The sequence below is a fragment of the Ambystoma mexicanum genome, chromosome 3q (assembly GCF_040938575.1).
Source record: "Ambystoma mexicanum isolate Mex_15411 chromosome 3q, UKY_AmexF1_1, whole genome shotgun sequence".
NCBI lineage: Eukaryota > Metazoa > Chordata > Amphibia > Caudata > Ambystomatidae > Ambystoma > Ambystoma mexicanum.
The window spans coordinates 1,233,941,401-1,233,961,512 of record NC_090926.1 but is presented as its reverse complement, the minus strand read 5'-3'; the positions used below and the strand labels follow the sequence as shown (position 1 = coordinate 1,233,961,512).

The 20,112-nt window shown below is 48.8% G+C and overlaps 1 protein-coding gene across 3 annotated transcripts in view; it reads left to right on the top strand.

The window, feature by feature from the left end:
• The window catches only part of RGL3 (ral guanine nucleotide dissociation stimulator like 3), a 577,979-nt gene that overhangs the window by 515,347 nt on the left and 42,520 nt on the right, over window positions 1-20,112 (top strand). For all 3 annotated transcript variants that reach the window (XM_069604164.1, XM_069604163.1, XM_069604165.1), the window contains exons 15-16: window positions 15,061-15,211; window positions 16,495-16,701. In XM_069604164.1, coding sequence (XP_069460265.1) covers window positions 15,061-15,211; window positions 16,495-16,701 — 358 coding nt within the window. The remainder of the gene's footprint in view (window positions 1-15,060; window positions 15,212-16,494; window positions 16,702-20,112) is intronic.

Sequence of the window (20,112 nt, the reverse complement as noted above, 5' to 3'; positions counted from 1 at the left end):
ATCTCTGCACGCGTGGACCGAAGTGTGAACAGTGAAGCGCAATGTGAAAGCATGAGCAAGTCAAGGCCCTGGATTATGTGTGACTGTGGGAATTGGAACCCTGTAGCCGGTGTGTGTGTGAATATGAACAGAACAGTCTGGCAGTCTCACAGGCACGCCTTCACATGCACACAAAGTCACTCCTTCAAAGGTATTCTATAGTAAAACAAAGTTACAAAAAGCACAATACCGTCATACACCCAATAGTAAGCAAAGTTCTGAATGAAACCAATAGTAAGATAAAGGGGAAATAAACATAATCTTAAAGTCTAATAAAATACATTATCAATAAAACATGTGGTGGAAGGGACTGGGCAATACATTAATTCTCTAGCTCGTGACCTCCGTGATTCCCCCCCCATAGGTGCATTAGAGTAAGAGGGTTTGATACTCTAGCCATTGTCCATTCTGAACCTATAGTAAGTGGAGAGGGAGGGGGAACCCCAACAAAGATCTCCCTGTCCCAAACTCTACACTGCTCCCCCTACCTTGAGGCACCATGTCGGCAAAGTAACAATTTTGCCCTGAGGAATGTTAGGTTATAGCACAAAATCCCCAAATACCCCGCTGGCACAGTTGGATCGCATTCCTAAATTTCCATGCTTCCCAAAACGATTTTCATTCTATGCTTCCATGCCCGGGGCAAAGTAGTAGTACCCCAAAGTTGAATACTAATACAGCACTCATGGCCCAGGTCGGAGTCTCCTTAACACTTCGACCACCGTCGTCCCCCGGGTTGACCTTCCTGTCCTGCCAACCTGGAGTCCACCTGTTGAAGCTGCTCCACTGCCTATGTGAATAGGGTGATCACCAGGGCACACATTTGCCTCCCCTTTTCCAGACTGGAATATCCACAATGGCTTCACCAGACTTCGTGCATATTGCGGGATACGCATAGCAATGTTGGGGTTGATATACATGTAAAAGTGCCTGGATGCCATTGTGGCAGTCTTTGTGTATATGAAAGTGTATGAGTGCTGCCACCTGTCTTCATGCTCCTGTCGGTCTAGGTATTGCTGCCTCATTAAAGTAGTTCATACTCTAAACCGAGCTACACATTACTCAGATTTCTTCTCGTAGTTCTACCTGTTTTACTGAGGCGATGGGCCAACTCTGCCACAATTACTGACAGGATTGGCCTGCCACCGAGGTGTATATCGCCTTTAGCAACCGTGTAGTTTGCTACGCGGGTGCTAATGGTGTGTACGTTATAATACAAAAAAGAAACTTACCTTGCTGGGTGGCTCAGTGCTGCGCAATAGTTTCCCAAGAATGTTTACAATGTGGATGACCATGACGTGATAAACAATGAAACTGACTCTTACATGTGCATCCTGAACGCACTCACACGCTGCCGTGAGCCCCCTCCCAGTCACACACTCACACAGAGAGATGTTTCTAGTTCGGGCTCTCCGGTCTCTCTGCATGGCCGAGACACGCTGCGTTTATTTATAGGCACGCAGTGGAGCAAAACGTCACTCTACCATGTGCTGAACCCTTAAAGGGGCAGTACCACACTCCTGCTTTTTCATGAGGACAACAACAAACAGTACAACATAACTATACTTCAAATACCAATATCACTCCAAACAAAAACCCAGAAAAGACCCCTTTAATGGCAATCGCCCGGATCCCGGCACCAACTGTAGGACCCCCAGAGGTTGCTCCAGACTCAAGCATCCAGTGCATAGTCACTGAGGTGGACAGGTTTCCCTCGCCCTGTCCTCAGGGGATACCTCCTGCCCTCCTCCCGGATCGGGACTCCTGCACCAATGCTCAGCCTGCTCCCTGCCAGCCTCCCGAACGGGAACTCCCTCAGCGTGGCTCGCCCTGGCCGGAGAGCTGGGGAAGAAGTCCACACCCCGCCCTCATCCAGAACCTCCATCATGTCCTGGCTCTGGGTCACCTCCCCTCAACGTTTCCCCAGTTTCTTAAAGAAGCTGGTGTTCCGAGTGACAGACGCAGTTCCATCCGAGGCAATGACCACGTCCATCGTCCCCGGCTCCTATGTCAGTGACAGCTTCCCGTGCGGGTGCCTGTTTTTTACCAGCACCTTATCCCCGGGAGCAAGCTGCTGGGGCCTGAGAGCCCTCCAAAGGTTCTCCTGTTCCATCCGTAGCCTCCTGTCCATTTCCACCTGGTGGTCATCGATCATCGCCGGCTCCGTCACATCCGCCTCGGGCAGCAGTCCTCGTGGGCCCCTCTTGAACAGAGCTTCCGCTGGCTACACCCCCATGGATGTGTACGGGGTGGCATGATATACTCGCAAGAATTGATACAGCGCCCTCTGCAAACACTCGCCTTGCCCTTGAGCGATGCGGAACACTTTGTTTAGGGTCCTCCTCATCCTTTCCGCCTCCCCGTTCGCTGTGGGCCAAAACAGGGTCACCTTCCGGTGGTGGATGCCATAGTCCTCCATCAGCTTGGCGAAGCTCTCCCTCTGAAAGGGTGCTCCGTTATCCGAGCACAGTACCTTGGGGAGCCCATGAGCCGCAAAGATCTTCTCCATCGCCACCACCACGTTCTCAAAGGCAACAGACTCAACAAACTGCACCTCTGGGTACCTGGACCACTCATCCACCATGACCAGGAAGTGCAGGTCGTGGATCCAAAAGCCCGCATGAATCACCTCCCACGGTGCTGTGGCACGAGGCATGGTTTCAATGACAGGCTCCCATTGGGCTGGGGAGGCGTCTGACACCACATACATGATGCGACAAACTATTCCACTCGCCTCTCCAATTCGGGAAACCAGACCTTCTGGCGCAACCAAGCTTTTGTTTTGGCAACGCTTTGATGCCCCTGGAAGCCCAACTCAATGAACGGATGTATTTTCACATGCGGGATCACGATCTGGTCACCCCTGAGCAGAAGACCATTCCCAGAGAACGTCAGCTCATCTCTCACCTTCAACAGCTGTTCGAGGGTGATTTTGGCCTCCTGGGTCCGTAGTGAAAGATTGTCCAGCACAACCTTCCACTACCCTTGTTGAATCGCTGACTTCAGGATGAGGAAACATTCATCCTGGGCCGACACCACTTCTAGGTCTGCCAGCTGCACTGAGTTGGGAGTCGCCGCCTCTACCACTAGTTGGACGTGGGCGTCCGCCTCCTCTGCACAGGTGTCCTCCCCATCATCCGGGGCCCCTCTGGGGTGGCACGATAAGTAATTGGCTGCATTGTTGCTCCCAGGCCTGTAGACCAACAAGACCCCATATTCCAGTAGCGCTAACATCCATCGCTCAATCCTTTCAGGGGGCTTTGAGGACGAGCCTGCCAGGATGGGCAGCAAGGGCTTATGGTCTGTTACCACTGACACCGGCCGCCCCAGGACGTATAGCCTGAAATGCTGACAGCCCCATAGGACCGCCAGGGCCTGCCGCTCGATCTGGGATTATCGTTGCTCGGTCTTCGAGAGAGCTTTGCTTGCGTACGCCACCGGCCGGACACCCTAACTGGCGTCAACTTGGGTTAGTACCGTCCCCAGGCCAAACGGGCTGGCATCCACCACAATCTCTGACTGCAAGGCAGGGTCGAAGAGGGCCATGGTGTCTTCAGCTGTGAGGGCACTCTTGATCTCTTCGAATGCCGCCTGTTCCAGTGGCCCCCTCTGCCATGTGGTGTCCTCCTTCGTGAGGGCTAGCAATGTCTCAGACAGAGCGGGCAAGTTCCTGATAAAGCGGCCACAATATGTGACCATGCTCAGAAAACTCTGTACCTCTGACAAATTCTCTGGCGGTCGTGCTTCCTTGATGTCTTTAACCCTGAGAGGGTCAGGTGACACGCCCCCCTCTTTGAACACAAACCCAAAGAATTCGATAGATGTCCTGAGGAACTTGCACTTGTCACAGTGCAGCGTGAGGCCGAGTGACTGGAGCCACTCAAACATCTTGGACAGCTTCTGTAGATGCTCCGCTTCAGACTTGCTGAAGACTAGGATGTCATCATTTATGTTGAGGACGCCATCCAGGTCCACCAGGGCGCCACGTATGATGTTTTGACACATTTACGCAGCCGATGACACCCCAAAACTCAGTCTTTTGTACCGGTACAATCCCTTGATGCATGGTGAAGGTGGTGATGTACCTCGAGTCGGGGTGCAGCAGGACCTGGTGGTATTAAGTATTTAATACTTAAATAAGTATTAAGTTCAATTCAATTAAGTTCGGCCATTAAGTTCAATTTGGAAAAGAAGCGGACACCCTGCAGCTCGGTGATGAATGTCATTGATGGTGGGCGTCAGATGCCGCTCTCTCTTGATGGCCTTATTGGGGAGGCGCATGTCGACGCAGATCCACACCACATCAGGCTGCTTTGGCTTCCTGGCAATGACGATAGGGCATACCCACAGGGTTGGGCCTTCCACCTTCTCGATGTCGAGGCTGACCAGATTGTCCAGCTCCTTATCGCCCAATTCCCGCAAGTGGAGGTCACACGTCAATGTTTCAGAGCGATGGGTTGAACCGACTCGTCAATGAGCAGCCTCTCCTGCCAAACGCCCAATCCCCTCAAACAAACGGGAATACTTGTCCAGTAGCATTTGAATGTCCTCAACATAGACCGAGTATGTGAAACGGACAATTCCCAGGGCCTCTGCTGCCACGCAACTCAATAGGGTATTGCTGCTCACAGTTGTGACGTAAAAGCGAGCTCTTATGCGAGAGTCTCCATGTCCCACATTAGCCACAAAGCTCTGTCCAGCGGAATGGGTTGCGACCCTCCGAACGTGAATATATACGCCTTAGAGGCAGCCAGCTGCGGGAGTGGTTCCATGGCATCATAATGTTCTCTCGCCATTACATTTACTGAGGCCCAATGTCAACCAGCACCGGGACAGATTACACATTCACGGTGACCAGACACCTCAGTTGCCGCCTGGTCTTCGAGCGCAGGACCCCCACATTAGACACAAAGAAAATGTTCTCTTCCTCCTCCTCATCTTCAAATCATGCGCCCTCTTCTCCCTGGTCCACCTGGGTGACATTAGGCGGGCGTGATTGATGAAAATAGCCGACCGGACTGGACCTCTTGGCACTACCACGGGCAGGGGAGCTCGACACATGCGGGCATAGTTATCGGCCAGACCACACCGGCCACATGCTTTCCCTGCCGCTCGCCACTCCGCAGGGTGGGGCAGGCCATACCCACACTTTAGGCACGACTTTCCTGACCTTCCACCCCGATCACGGATGTTGCCCTCTGACCTTCTGGCGCCACTGCCACCATGCCACTGTCTATGGCACACCCTCCTTCAGCTTTTCCAGACTGCACCCCGGCCTCCATCCTGGATGCCCTCACTTCAGAGACTTCCTGGCATCGTCCCAGCTCAAGGATGCGTGGCAGGGTGATGCCTTGCTCCCGCAGTACCTGTCGGCGTAGCTTGCAGATGTACACCCCTGAATCAGCTGGTCCTTGACCATCGTGTCAGGGTTGTCCCAGGCACATGTCACTGACAGCCGGTGCAGTCAGCCATAAAGGTTGTCCAAAATGTCATCGTCCTTCTGACGGGTGGACCTCATCACGAACTGTTGATAGTCCACATTTGCCAGCGGCAGGAAGTAATTGTGAAGAGCGGCCTTTGCTGCATCGTGTCTGCCGGTTGAAGGGATTCAAAGACTTTGTGCACTGCAGGCCCAGCAGAGTATAAGAGGGTTGCCAGCTTACTCTCATCGTTAGTTTCCATAGTGGCCCGAAAGTACATGTCCAGCCGATCTATACACCTTTTCCATCGGGGCCCGAGGCTGGACGGGGCACCCGAGATATCAAACTCAGGGATTGGTTGCAGCCTCCCGGTGGTCTCATCGGGGCCATCACTTGGGGCACAGGGGCCGGTGGTCCATGCTGAGGTGCTCCTTGGTCAGCCTGATCCTTCATGACTATGAGCGCACAGGCACCCCACCAAAATTACAGATGGGGCCGCAACTCACTCACCCTTCTTTGCGATGTGGGCTTCTCTCCCCTTGAGGCAGGGCAACACCAGGTCACTGGATCCTCCACTGACCATGAAAAATGGTGAAAACTAATGACACACAGAGTCCTAGCAGGAAGATGCAGTTGTCTCAGCCACAGGAATAGGCCAGCCAGACCAAAGGAATAGGCCAGCCAGTGGTCCCAAAAATTGAGTGGGGTCGGCCTAGGGAAAACAACAATGGAACCGCAGGCCTCCCTGGCTCCTCACTTCAAACTCGACGAAAATGGAATTCACTCCAGAAAACACATCATGTGCAAGTAGCAGCTGTCTGCTGCTAAAGTGTCCAAAAATTGGGCTTGAATGGCTCACCGTCGCCCTAAAATCAAGCCGCGACCATCCTGGGCCCATTGTGTAAAATGGCCGCCAGCCGCGTGGTCTGTACCCCCTTCCACGGCATTTTGAACAGTGAAATCATCATAATAAAAAAATTCAATCACTGCCGGTTTCACCGCCGTGCCCGGTTTGCAGATCCCGACTCGTTGCCACTGTTGCATGTGCATCCTGAATGCACACACACGCTGCCGTGAGCACCCTCCCAGTCACACACTCGCACAGAGAGATGTTTCTAGTTCGGGCTCCGCAGTCGCTCTGCGCGGTTGGGACACGCCCCGTTTATTTATAGGCACGCGGCAGAGCCAAACGTCACTCCAATGCGTGCTGAACCCTTAAAGGGGCAGCACCACACTGACCTGGGAAACTATTGTTTGGCGTCGCACCTCTCAGCAAGGCACGTGATTATTATACTAGCCACTTGTAGCACCAGCATAGCAAACTAGACGTGTGCTAAGAGGTGCGAGGGGGTGGGGAAGGGAAGGAGGAGCGGGAGAGCGTAGGGCACACGCGCCATGCTCAGAACGCGGGCTTGTACCAGAGAATACAGCCTCGTTCGGAGCTTCCTGATTAGCCAGAACCCCACCCCAGGGTGCTAATGAAGAATTTTCACCCACTTTATTTTTCATCCCAATTTGTTCACTGATTTGTTTTTGCTGCAAAATGCCGGGAAAAACTCTGAGCTCCCAACCCACTCCTGACCAATACGCCACGATCTGCTGCTCCCATATTGCCTCCGTCAAACATCTCCCCATGCATTTTGGAGCAGGCTTTGGTACAAAAAAAAACAAATTGTAATGCTATCAGTAAAAGGACTGGATACCATTCTCATAAATATACAATTAGCCTCAGTTACAAGACACACATTCCTACTCTCGGAAAGCAGAGCCTATAAGCTTCTTCACTTCTCCCTGTCTTTTGCACTTATTGTATTGCCTTCACCCTCTTTTCTTCTCCTCACCCCACTCCTCTAAACCCAACTCTCTCTTATAACCTCTTATCTCAACCGACTCTCTCATATCCACAGACTATGGTCTGGAGGCACCCAGTGGGGGGTCGCAATATTCTTTTCTTCCAGGCATGGTCTTACACTGCAAGGCCATCATCATGGTGACAGGCACACTATACATCCTTGATCATAGTGCTGGTCATTGGGCCGTGCCACCGGATCTCGCCGGATCCGAGATCCGGCAGCAGATGTGTAGCCGGATCTCGGGATCGAGCCAGAGTCAGCCCCCAAAGCCATGCTCTGCGCTGGGATACTTAAAAAAAAAATCTAATCTGCCATGTACTCATTGTGCACAGGGCTCTGCTCGCACAGGGCAGATTAGTCTACCACGGTGCAAGCGGACTGTGCACACTGCACAGAGCATTTTTGTTATTTTGTTCTCTCGCCTCGGGTGATTTCATTTTCATTGTGCCCCCGTTTCCTTTGTGTCTCTGGTGTTTTTTCTTAGTTGGTTATACTGATTTGTATAACCAACGAAGAACAAACACAGAGAGACACACGGAGCCAGCACACATTCAAATCTGACCTCTATAAAATGCAGCATATCAGATGCGTTATATATTATGTGACGTGCTGCATTTTTTAGATGCCAGATTTTATTGCGTGCTGACTCCGGTGACCCTGTGTAATTTGTCTTGTTTAGGCTCGTGCACAGAGTAAAAGTGTGGTTTGTGAGTGATGCTGTGGCCAAATGTTCTGTTTCTGCATACTGGATGCCAGGGTTGGACTGGGGCATAACATTGTCTCGGCTCCAATGCAAACGTGGCCCACAGTTGCACATGGCCATTCATGCCTTTTGTGGCAGAAAGTTTGATATTTCTGTTTTAAACTATTATTTTGGACATTTCCTCTGAAATTAGGTGAACTGCCAGCTCTGCCCTGTCTAAGCCCCGTCTACTCGGACACCACCCCCCAAACTCCACGCCCACCCAGGCCCTTGTGGGATCCCCCACCAGCATTTTTCCATTTCCACCACTGCTTGATAACATAACATGTTACATGTCCTAAGAGTGATGCCACAGTCCCTAAACATGTGAATGGGCGGGAATGTCAGCCCCTGCATATGTAGGAAGACCACAGTCTGTATACATGTTGAAGCATGCGGCAGCCCATGTACACATGGAAGTACATGTGCACACATACAGGCACATGGGAGTCATTTTAGGGGGGGCAGGGGTGTCTGTCCCCTCCCCCCCAACTTTCATGGCACACCATTTTGCCCCCATTTATTTGGCTAGGGCACCTTTTCTTCAGATGCCATGTCCCCCCACCCCCAACATTTTCAGCAAAGTTACTCCACTGCACAGGTATCCCTGGGGGGAACAAAGGAGGGAAATTGCTCCCCCCCCCCATTGACTGCTCTGGTGGCCTCCTCCTCCCACCCTCATGTTTCCAATAACTAATTCCATGGGTCTTCTTAAAGGTGCCGTTATTCGCGTGTTTCCAGGCTCTGTTTGCCTAGTGGCCCTGCCCTGTGTTCAGTGGGCCATGAATAACACTGGGGGTGGGGGCCATAGAGGTTAAAAGCTGGCTACCCACATGCTGGGCACAGTATTGTTTTGCAAATGTGCAGCTTAGACCTGTCTAGAAAAAAACAAAAGACATTACCTTACTGAAACATGCTTCTTAAACTAGTTTTCTTTGAAATGTGTTTGTTTTGTAGGGCTCCCACACAAATATGATGTTTGCCCCTTTCGTTGTATTTGATCGCATCCTATATTTCTAAAGCAGTTATATGCTTGTGAAACTGCTTAATCACAAATACATGTCTATTGCACTGAAGGCATTATTAGGAAATTGAACTGTGGGTTCATGGGTGCCAAATTTGGATTTACACTATGGGACGGACATTCGCCCACCCTCGCCCTGAATATAAGCAAGCTATCAGTCGACCCCATCCCTTGGCCAAACTCATTTTATAGCACTTGTTTTATCAGGAAATGCAAACGATCATAAGATTTACGAGTTTTAAATATATAATGTGATAAACCAAATGATGTCTCTCCCACTAGTCCCCGGGGGTCTCTCTCTCAGGTGGCCAAGGCCCAGCTATCGCTTTTGGATCCAGACCCCGGGGGTGGACCAGTGCGGGAGGATCACCTGGGTGAGGGGTCTACAGGGAGTAGAGGGGACAGCTGATGGTGAGATGCGGTATTCCTCCCTTTCCCGTACCCATGATCCCTCCTATTTCATGGGATTCTCTGATGTCCAACTCGCTAACCCCTTTTCTACACAAATACTGGGCCGGGGAAGAGAGTGACTGAGAGTAACAATGCTAACTCTCACTGGACATGTCCCGCTAATCGAGGCAAAGTCAGGCACTTGACTTTAAGTGTATACCTCTGATACTAATTAGCTCTCCTCACACGGATAAAAGGCGGAACATAGAGACACACTCTGAGCAAGGTGGAACATGGTAAGAGCTGAACTTCCAGGACGGAGGCAAACCGACTGGAGAAAAGCAACAGACCAAGGGATGAGAGCCACTGGTGGAGAACCCCAGGAGTTCCCTGTAGGAGGTTGTTGCCTCCAAAAGGCCACGAAAAACATGTGGAGAAGGCCAGAGCCCAAACAAGAAGGCTGCATTTTGTTTCAAGGATGCCAGCGACCCTCCCGGGTGAACGGCAGTGTTGGGGGGGCGAGGCCAAGCCTGTGGTACTAACCTTGACTCGCAAACTGGAAGACAGTAATGGCAAGAAAGAAACGCACAGAGCCAGTGAGTTGGCAAACGGCATGAGAGACTGGTGTGTGCTAAAGAAAAATTCAAGTGGCAACATTATTCTATTCTAAAGAATTTCTATTAAGTGCCAACTCGCCCGCAGGCCTCAGGGCGCTCACAGAAAGTACAAACAAGAAACATGGAAACAGCAATGGATGGCCATGGGGTAACAGTCACGGATCAAGAGGAAAAATCAGAAGAAAGGGAGGCCTAGGTTCCTCCACATATCTCACAATTAAAGGCTGCACATGTGTGGGTGAGATGCGTAGAAAGGCAGACCTGCGAATGAACTTTGTAGTAACAATGGGTGTAAAGTCAGTGATACTGAGTAACAGAGTGGTCCGGTGAAAGGAAGTAGCCCACTTGAAAGTGTCTGTGAAAGGTGAAAGTTTGTAGCGATAAATGAATGAACTGTAAAAGTGAGGTGATGAAAATGAACCCAGAGAGAATGGGAAACTAAAAAGGTGAATATTGAACGTTGATGCATAAGACAGTGAACTACCCAGACCAGAAAGCACTTGGGCAAATAACATAAGAGTGTGAGTTGAAAGTTGAAGTGGTCCTGCGGAGGTCTGTAGAAAAAGCCACGCACATTCGAAATGTGGAAACATCAGGAAATGGTCCAATCCCGACTGAGGGAGACCGGAAGTGTAATAAGTTAGGGAAGGGTACCCCTAAAGGATGTGAATTAAGCTTGGGGAAGGGAAAACCGGCAAGTGTTTTGTTTTGCTGTGAAAGGTCTGAGCCCAACTGAGGGAGACCGGCGTGAATCTTTGCTTTAAGAGGTCTGTGCCCGACCGAGGGGACACGACGTGAACTTTATGGTGAACTGTGTTTTGGAAATTGGAAGTAAGACTTTAATGTGGAAGGCCAGATGGGCCTCGATCTATGTTTTGAACTGACTTTGTGTTAAAACTCTGAGCCAGAGTGTGTCAACGTGCCTAGAGGGACCGCCTTACTCTGTGCTGTCCAACGTGGGGAGAAGAGCTTGCTCAGCGACATTTATTCTTTATATCTGAACACTGACTTTCCTTTACATACATGTTCTCCTTTTCACACTTTTTGTACAAGATATAGGGTAGGCATTAGGTTTTGTTAGCATAGGCCATTCTGATTTGATGGACTCAACTAGGACCATTTTATTTATTATTTGATGGTCGAGACTACTCCAATCTTAGCTATAGGGCAAAGGAGGAGTTTCTCCAACCCCATTGAAACTTCAGTAACGTTTTTTTTTAATGTATTTGTTTTAGTTGATCATGCTACTTTACAAATATATACATCTCTTTAACAATACATTTTTTTACAAAAATAGAAAATAATGAACAATAATATACAGTCATGTTCACAGCAAAAGTACAGTTTAAACGTAAAATATGTATCAGTGCATCAATAAATTGCATACAGAGAGCTTCCTTTTTCCCAAACACATCATTTAAACACTGGTGCAAAATTGCACATATTTACTCAAATCTCTAATCTCGTTAAAAACCTAATTGTAGCTAAGTTTAGCAATATGTGGTTAGCGTTAAAAATCATTATTCACATTTGATCCCGAGTTAAAAGACGATATTCCAAAAAGAATTTATGAACATATTTCCAACTTAGTGTGTTCAGCTTTATACATTCTACTGTCAGATGTTCTAATGTTTCTGGCTTGTTCAGCAGATTTCAAAAGCAACAGTTGTTAATTCTATCCTTGGATCTTAACGCTATTACTGCGTTTGTAGGCCACAAATCAAAACGTAAACGCATGATTTGTGTACGGTATATTCGGTCAGGGAATTTTACCAGATATGTAGGAATCTGGTTTGCTCTTTAATATAAAGTGTCCAGTAGAAAGATCCTATATTTATTGCATTCGTACCAATGTGCGTTCCAATCTGTGGGCCAGCATTTCTTTTTTTGGCTCAATGAGGATTGTTATTGATCAGAGTCGGATCAATGTCGGCTTTCATCCTATTTGATAAGTAGTATTGCTTCCATGATGTTAAGGGAGAGTGTGGATTTTCTCGTAGTAAATTAGCTAGTGGTGGTATCAGAGTATCTTGGAACTTGTCTCTGTTCATACATTTGTTGTAGAGCATCATAGCATTCCATGCTATAATCGCTTTCATTGATATGAGTCTAAGTTCATAGCGGGCTATTTGAATTGGGAAGCTTTGGGGTATTGGTAGGATGTTCTTCCAGAAAACACCCTCGACATAATCCCAATTCGGGTGATTTTCCAGCAACTTGGTGTGGGCACCGTAGGTTATAGTTGGAATTACCTTTTCTTTATAGAATTTGATTATTGGCAAATAGGAGAATTTCCTATATTGCTTGCGGATGAGTCTTGCTTAAGAACACAATTATTGAATCTTATATTTCAAGGTATGTGTCTATTGGGAGATCACTTATGTTATCATTCACATTGATGCCTAAATATTATATATATATAATCGTGAATTATTTCCAATTTTTGTGCTCATACAGACCGTTTAAATGGTAGTACTTTTTTGTTCTAACATTTGGAATTAACCTTAAAATACAGGTTTTACAAATTGTACCTTTTGTGTCAGTGTCATTCTTGTAATACTATGCCTCCCTTGCAATAACATCTTACCAACAGTCAATCAACCTGCTGAGCTACCCTGATAGCTTTCTACTGTAGGGCATGATTATGGATCCCTTAATGTGTTCAAAATCACTGCATTACCAACAGTGCAGTTTGTGTACATGACTTCAAAGACTACAATATGTCCTCTCCAGCCACACTGAGCCTGTGCATGCCTTCAATGACTGTGTATCAGTGGCGGCTTCTCCATAATGGGCGATGGGCTGCCGACCGTCGGGCACCCTTGCCCATTATGGACGAGCCAGCCCTGTGTAAATACTGAGCACTCTCACAGCTGCTTTTTGCAGCTGAGGGAGAGCTCCTCGGCAGGCTTGAACTGTCAAAGGGAAATACGGTTTCTGCTTGACAGTTCTGTTCCTCAGCCTCGTATATCCAATAAATCATGAAAAGCTGGGGGCGGTTTGCATCCCCAACCTTGCATGGCCCATTGGGGATGCTGGTTGAGGAACTGCACGTTTTGTAAGTGCGAGGGAGGCGCTGTGCGCTTCCATGCACATACAAATTGAGCGGGACACTTTGCCATCAATGCTCCAGCTCTTGTGTGCATCGGCACAAACCAGGAAGCGCTCTTTGCTTCTTGATTTCTGTTCATGCTATGCAAGAGCTGCAGCACTGGTAGGAAACATGAGGACGGGGGCAGAAAGTATGTTAATTTAAATGTGTATGTATCTGCGTATGCTTGTGTTGTGTGGAATAAGTGAGTGTATGACGATTGGGGTGTGTGTGAATGAGCAAGTGTATGCTGCGTCTGAAGGTTGTATGAATGTGTGTTGCACGTGTGTTTGTACTGGGCCGTGGAGCTGATTTTGGCTGGGGGTTGTTACTCCCCTGACCAGCCGAAATCAGCTCCTCATGCAGGGGACAGGGGGCAGACTTGGTATTTGTTTACTGCCCGTCTCTGATGAATACTTAGTGAAAAATACCATGCCTGCCGCTTGGGCCTCCCTGCGCCTTCCATGCACCCATAATGACATTGCATATGTGCTAGGTGCTTTGGGGCCCAGAGGGCAGGCATGGCCGTTTTTACTTGGCATCTATGATGAAGCAAGCATGATAAGTGTTATTATGTAGCTAAATTGGCATTTTAATGCACCCAGTCTAGCCATTTCTTACTGAGCAATGATATTTTGTGTTGGGCATCTTTGATACAGTAAGCATAAGTGCTGGTAAGTGCCTGAACTGGCATTTTGATGCAGCCAGTCTAGCCACGTCTTACTGTGGCATACCTTTTTGTATTGGGCGACTTTGATAAAGTATTCCTGATAAGTGTTTATTAGTGGCTAGACTGGCATTTTGATGCAGCCAGTTTGGACATGTTCAAACTGAGGCATGGCATTTTAGTAATGCCAACTGGAGTATTTTCATACGTTGGGATACTGCCATATTTTGGTAGAACAAGGGTGGACATGTGTTCTTATAGAAGTATTACTGGTATTATGCACAAAGCAAACATGAATATTTGCTTATATGGGAATACTGGCATATATTGGTGTAGCCAGCATGACATTTTTATACTGGCATATATTAAGGATAAAGGCATCATGAAAATGTGTTGGCAAAAATGCTTCTCTGCACTGTTGGTGAGATGCATCTATTGGATGTTTTAATGAGTTACCCTAAAAAACCAATTGCAAACAGTTTGGCATGTTACACATTTTTTCCAAAAAAGTCTGCTGTAAAATACACCATTCTAGCCCATTATTTTAAAAATGTTCTCGTGGGTGCGGAACTCCTCAACCCCCAATTGGTTGTGGCTCCTTTGGTACTCTCCGTCGCACTGTAATATTTGGGGCAAATATTTACACCCCTCAAATTAAAATAAAATTCACCAGCCACCACTAGGATGTACAGCGCAAGAAACTGAAAACTATAAATAGTTCTAAAGGGGCAACATTCCTGCATCCATTGCTAAAGAACCAAGGGAGCAGTTGCCTCCTTTCCCCCCTGTCCTCAGCGCCATCATGTGATATTTCATCTGTTACACACGTTTCCTTGACCGAGGTCTGAGGGATGTCACTTCTGTTAAACTGACTCTTTTTGACTGCCTATTTATTTAAAGCTGAGCTTGAAGTGATCTCTATTCTGCTAAATATCACATTTAACTACACATTATTAGAATCTGTGCTGGGAGTGATGTCTGGTTGACTTAAAAGAAAGGAATGCAGTCTTAGGAAGAGTGTGCACAAAGTAATGGTGTCTGTTGTGTAGGGGAAGCCATTTTCATGGTAACTCTCCCTGCCAAGTCCTATGTTTATGTCCATGCTCCTTGCCCAGCTGGGCGGAAGTGTGGGTGCAGATGTGGGTGTCTCTGCATTGCCTTTCAGCCTCCTCTCTTCTTGGGGGCGGTGCATATTTTAACCAACTCTTCTTTTGCAGTCTTCTCCTTGGCTCGGAGGTGTTCGGGCCAAAACAGAACGGGGACCGAGGCGGCATCTCCCCCTCGGGGTCCAGCAGCAGCTGTGATATGGATGATGGGCTTCTAAGTCCCACCATGTGCCTCCTGGACGGAGCCTCGGCCTTTCCCAAGGTGGGAGTCATCACCTGTATGTTGTGTTGTGGCTTCAGTTCACATTGTGAGGGTTTGAGCGGGAGAGGGGTACAGCTGCCCCAGTGTGAAACCTGTTATTTCATGATGTTTGCACCGTAAACCTCCATAATAGACAAGTGGCAGGGACGAGGGGCCCTTTAGGTTTTGTGCAAGGTTGTATTTAATGGGTACATTACTAGGTAAAAGCCATAATTTAACATAAGTTTGGAGCATTTCTATCCCACCTCAAGGTTGTCTTCGATAATCTCCTGAGCTGTGCCCGAAAATAAGGCTCTTGGTTTCTGGCCCTGGTGATTTGTTTGGACTGTGCCCCATAGCAAGTGGCTCCTAGGCTATGCCCCAGAGTAAGTGGGTCCTAGACTGTGCCCTAGATCATCTGCTGCTAGGCTGTGGCCCAGGGTAAGTGGCTCCTGGGTGATTCTTGTGGTCTATGCCCCACAGCAAGTGGCTCCTAAACTGGGACCTAGTGAAAGAAGCTCCTAGACTGGACACAAGAGCTAGTGGCTCATGGACTGTGCCCCAGAGTAAGAGGCTCCTAGACGACCCCAGAGTAAGAGGCTCCTAGACGACCCCAGAGTAAGAGGCTCCTAGACGACCCCAGAGTAAGAGGCTCCTAGACTGGACCCTAGAGTAAGAGGCTCCTAGACTGTGCCCGAGATCAAGTGACTCCCAGACTGTGCCCCAGAACAGTTGGCTCCCAGACTGTGCCCCAGAACAGTTGGCTCCCAGACTGTGCCCTGGAGCAAGTGTCTCCCAGACTGTGCCCCGGAGCAAGTGTCTCCCAGACTGTGCCCCAGAGCAAGTGGCTCCCAGACTGTGCCCCAGAGCAAGTGGCTCCCAGACTAGGCCCCAGTGCAAGTGGCTCCCAGACTGTGCCATCCACTTAATGAAGTGTCCCATCGGCCACTGAATTACAAAACACTGAGTTCCAGTTAAATGCAAGCATTGGCAAAGCTAACAGTTTTGGCTTCAGAACAGGTATTCGATAAGCGTTTGCCAGATACTGCTATCATATGCTCACGTGCTCACACCATTTTCCAGAATTTACCCTTGGTAGTACCATTACGATACTTCCTGACAAAAGCCTAACACATTCCTACACAAAAGCTCAAACTGTTTGTGTTGCCCCTGCTTGCTTTTTAAGAAGAGCCCAGTCTTTCCCTCTCCCCACTCCCTCACAACCCATTTTCTCTTGATTTCACAGTACCTGCCCAATCCGTTCTTAAAATGTTGCTTTGTTTCGATCCTTCTGACTTTCTTAGAGCCTGCTTGAGTTGCCTCTGGGGAGCCCCACCTCAGCACCGTGCTCCCTGGAAGAGTCTTTGACCCCGGCTATGAGCCCCACCCAGCCCAAACAGCCGCTCTCCAGGGTGACGTCACTTCCTGTCTACAACCAGCAGATCGCCGATCTCTGCATCATCCGGGTCAGCATGGAGAATAACCACGGCAACCTGTACAAGAGTATCCTGGTGAGTGGGCAGTGTTAACCCAGTTCACAAGAGCATTCTGGTGAGCCGGCAGTGTCAATGCCATGGTTGGACTGGTCTACCTAGCTTACTTTTTTAATTTTCTCATAGTAAAAGGGATAGGCTTGCTCAAAATCTGTAATTTGGAGCTACTTTGAAAATGATTTCCAGGGCCTCTTTTGGTTCCCATCCACCCCATGTCAACACAGTGCACAAGTGTACAGGATCCTCTTGGTGGGTGGGTAGTGTGAGCACAGTGTACAAGAGCATCCTTGTGAGTGGGCAGTGTGAACACAGTGTACAGGAACATCCTGGTAAGTGGCCAGTGTGAACACACTGTATGGGAGCCTTGTGGTGAGGGGACAGTGTGCAGGTGCATCCTAGTGAGTGGGCAATGTCAACATAGTGTACAAGTTCACATTGTGGTAGCAGTTTACCATAGTATTTGGGGGAGTAGACAAAGTGAATAAACTGTACAGGAGTAACCTGGTGGGTGGACAGTGTGAGCACAGTTTACACAAGCATACTAGTAAGTGGGCAGTGTGAGCACGCTGTACACTATTCATGTGAGTGGGCATGAGGGATCACACTGTACAGCATTCTTTGTGGGTGGGCAATGGGGGCCCACCGTACAGTATTCTCGGCAGTGGGTGGTGTGAGCACACCGTACAGTATGCTCAGCAGTGGGTGGTGGGAGCATACCGTAGAGTATTCCCGGCAGTGGGTGGTGGGAGCATACCATACAATAGTCTAGGCATTGGGTAGTCACATTACAGTACTCTAGGGAGTGGCCAGTGTGAGCACACCATACAGTATACTCAACAGTGGGTGGTGGGAGCATACTATACGGTATTCTAGGCAGTGGGTGGTGTGAGCACACTGTACAGCATTCTAGGCATTGGGTAGTGTGAACACATTACAGTACTCTAGGGAGTGGGCAGTGTGAGCTCACCGTACAGTATTCTAAGCAGTGGGTGGTGTGAGCATACCGTACAGTATACTCGGCAGTGGGTGGTGTGAGCATACCGTAAAGTATTCTAGGCAGTGGGGGGTGTAAGAACATCATACAGTATTCTCAGCAGTGGGAGGTATGAGCATACCGTACAGTATACTAGGCAGTGGGTGGTATGAGCACACCGTACAGTATTCTAGGCAGTGGGTGGTCTAAGCACACCATACAGTATTCTAGGCAGTGGACGGTGTGAGTACACCGTACAGTATTCTATGCAGTGGGTGATGTGAACAGACTGCAATACTCTAGTAAGTTGGTGTTGGTGAGTGGGCAGTGAGCATGTACACTGTACAATAGTTTTCAGTTGAGGAACAGTGCAAGCACACTGTACAGCATTCTAGGTATTGACACTTCAACCGCATTGGAAAGGGGCCTCCTGGTGAATGGCCAGTATGATAACTGTGTACCGAATTCTAGGGAGTGTTAAGTGTGCACACACTGTGCAGGATACATGGCAGTTAACAGTGTTAGCACAGTGGTGTTCTAAGGAGTGGGCAGTGTGAGCACAGTGTACTGTAGTCTAGTGAGTGGGCATTATGACAGTTGCTTTTTAGTTTGAGTGATAAATAATTTCAATAAATGGAATAAGAGTGTAATTCTGATTTACAAAGGAGTGTGAGAGCCCCTCTACTGAGAACAAACATGGGTCAAATACCCTGTTATTTGGAATTTCCTCCACTCAGGAGGGTCTACAGCCACGTGTTAGCTCACTGCACCCTTCACAGAGGAGAAATATCCATTTGCATATCATTTTTTGTCCCACCCACAAGGGCAGCCCAGCACCGAAATACTAGACAAATCTCTTCTGAACATGAGTACCATTAGCAACCCCAGACATGTGTTTCGGCCTGGCTGAGCCTCATCAGTGAGGTGGAGCTGAGCATTTCTAAGAACAGTGAGCAAGGGGTCCACGTCTGGATTACCCTGGGTAACAGGGTGTAATTCTGATTTAGCCTATTATGGCATTCTAAGTATTGGTCAATTGCTACACCTACCAAAGCCCAGTAGCTACCAAGGCCCTATACACATTTCCTAGGCGCTCTTCCAAGTTTAGTCCAGATAGAATTTCATCGACAATTATAATTTCCCCTCTTTTACCAGCCTGACATAAAATAGTGGGAATCATGTGGTAGGAGTGGCTTTATGGCTTGCCGCCTTTGGTGGAAGAGGTCATGGTGGTCACAAGAGGGAATCGCTGATGTAGACTCATGGACACAGCAGTTCACTGAGGAAGGTCAGACCATTTGAAATGCACAGGAATATAGCTCTGCCGCAGGGATATCTGCGGATCCACCACACCTCTCCTCCTCCTCCCTCTACTCTCTCCTCTACCTTCGGCCCCATAAATCTACAGATAGGACACCGTGGCCACCTTACCTCCCTCTTTCTCTTCCTTCCCTCTGTTCCCTCCTGACCAGGCCCTCGGCACTGCCCTGGCTTCTCATTTCATCTCTACAACCCATGACATCCTGTCCAACCTCTTGTCCTCTACTCTCTCAAAACAGGTTCTTCCCTGTTCTTCTAAAACCATATAGGACCACATTGACACCCTCGCTCCTGCTCTGGCTCTGCAACCACTCCTTTGCCACTGGGCCTTCACTTCCCCCCCTAAAGCACTTGCTTGTGCACCCTCTTCTCAAGAAACCCTTAGCCGACCCCTCTTGCCCGGCTAACTACTGCCCCGATCTCCATCACTCCTTTCCTGGGCAAACTCCTGAAAAAGCTGGCCATCTTCCAGCTTAATCTTCACCCTGAATCTGTTGTTTGTCTCCATGACCATCCGTCTGGCTATAGAGCAGCCAGAAGTACGGAAACTGCTCTCCTGAACATCCATGAAGACCTGCACTCTAACCTTGATTCTAATCCCCCCTCTGTCCTCATCTTACTCAATCTCTCTTCTGCCTTTGACACGGTCAACCATGCCATCCTGCTCAATCATCTCTATGTTGACCTGGGTATCCCTGATCAGGTCCTGGCCTGGCTGACCTTGTTCCTCTCTGATCAGCCCTCCTAGGTCGAACTTGGGTCCTTCTTTTCCTCTATCTCACTCTCTACCTATGGTGTTCCCCAGGGGTCTAACCTCTCTCCCTGGCTGTTCAACCAATACCTGGCACCTCTCAGCCACCGCATTGCCGCTCTCTGCTCCAACTTTCAGTACTATGTGGATGACACTCTGCTCATTTTCAGGCTTCAGTCTGCCACCTCTTCTCCTTCTCTCATCTCTGACTGTCTGTCTGCTATCCAGGAGTGGTGTGCTGCCAGCGATCTCTGCCTTAATCCAAGTAAGACGGAGATTCTCCTGGTCGGCACAGCTGCACCCTCCTTTCCTTTCACTCTCTGGCCGGCCTCTCTTGGCTCTCTTCCTCCTCCACTTGTGAGGCTACGAACCTCGGGGTCATCTT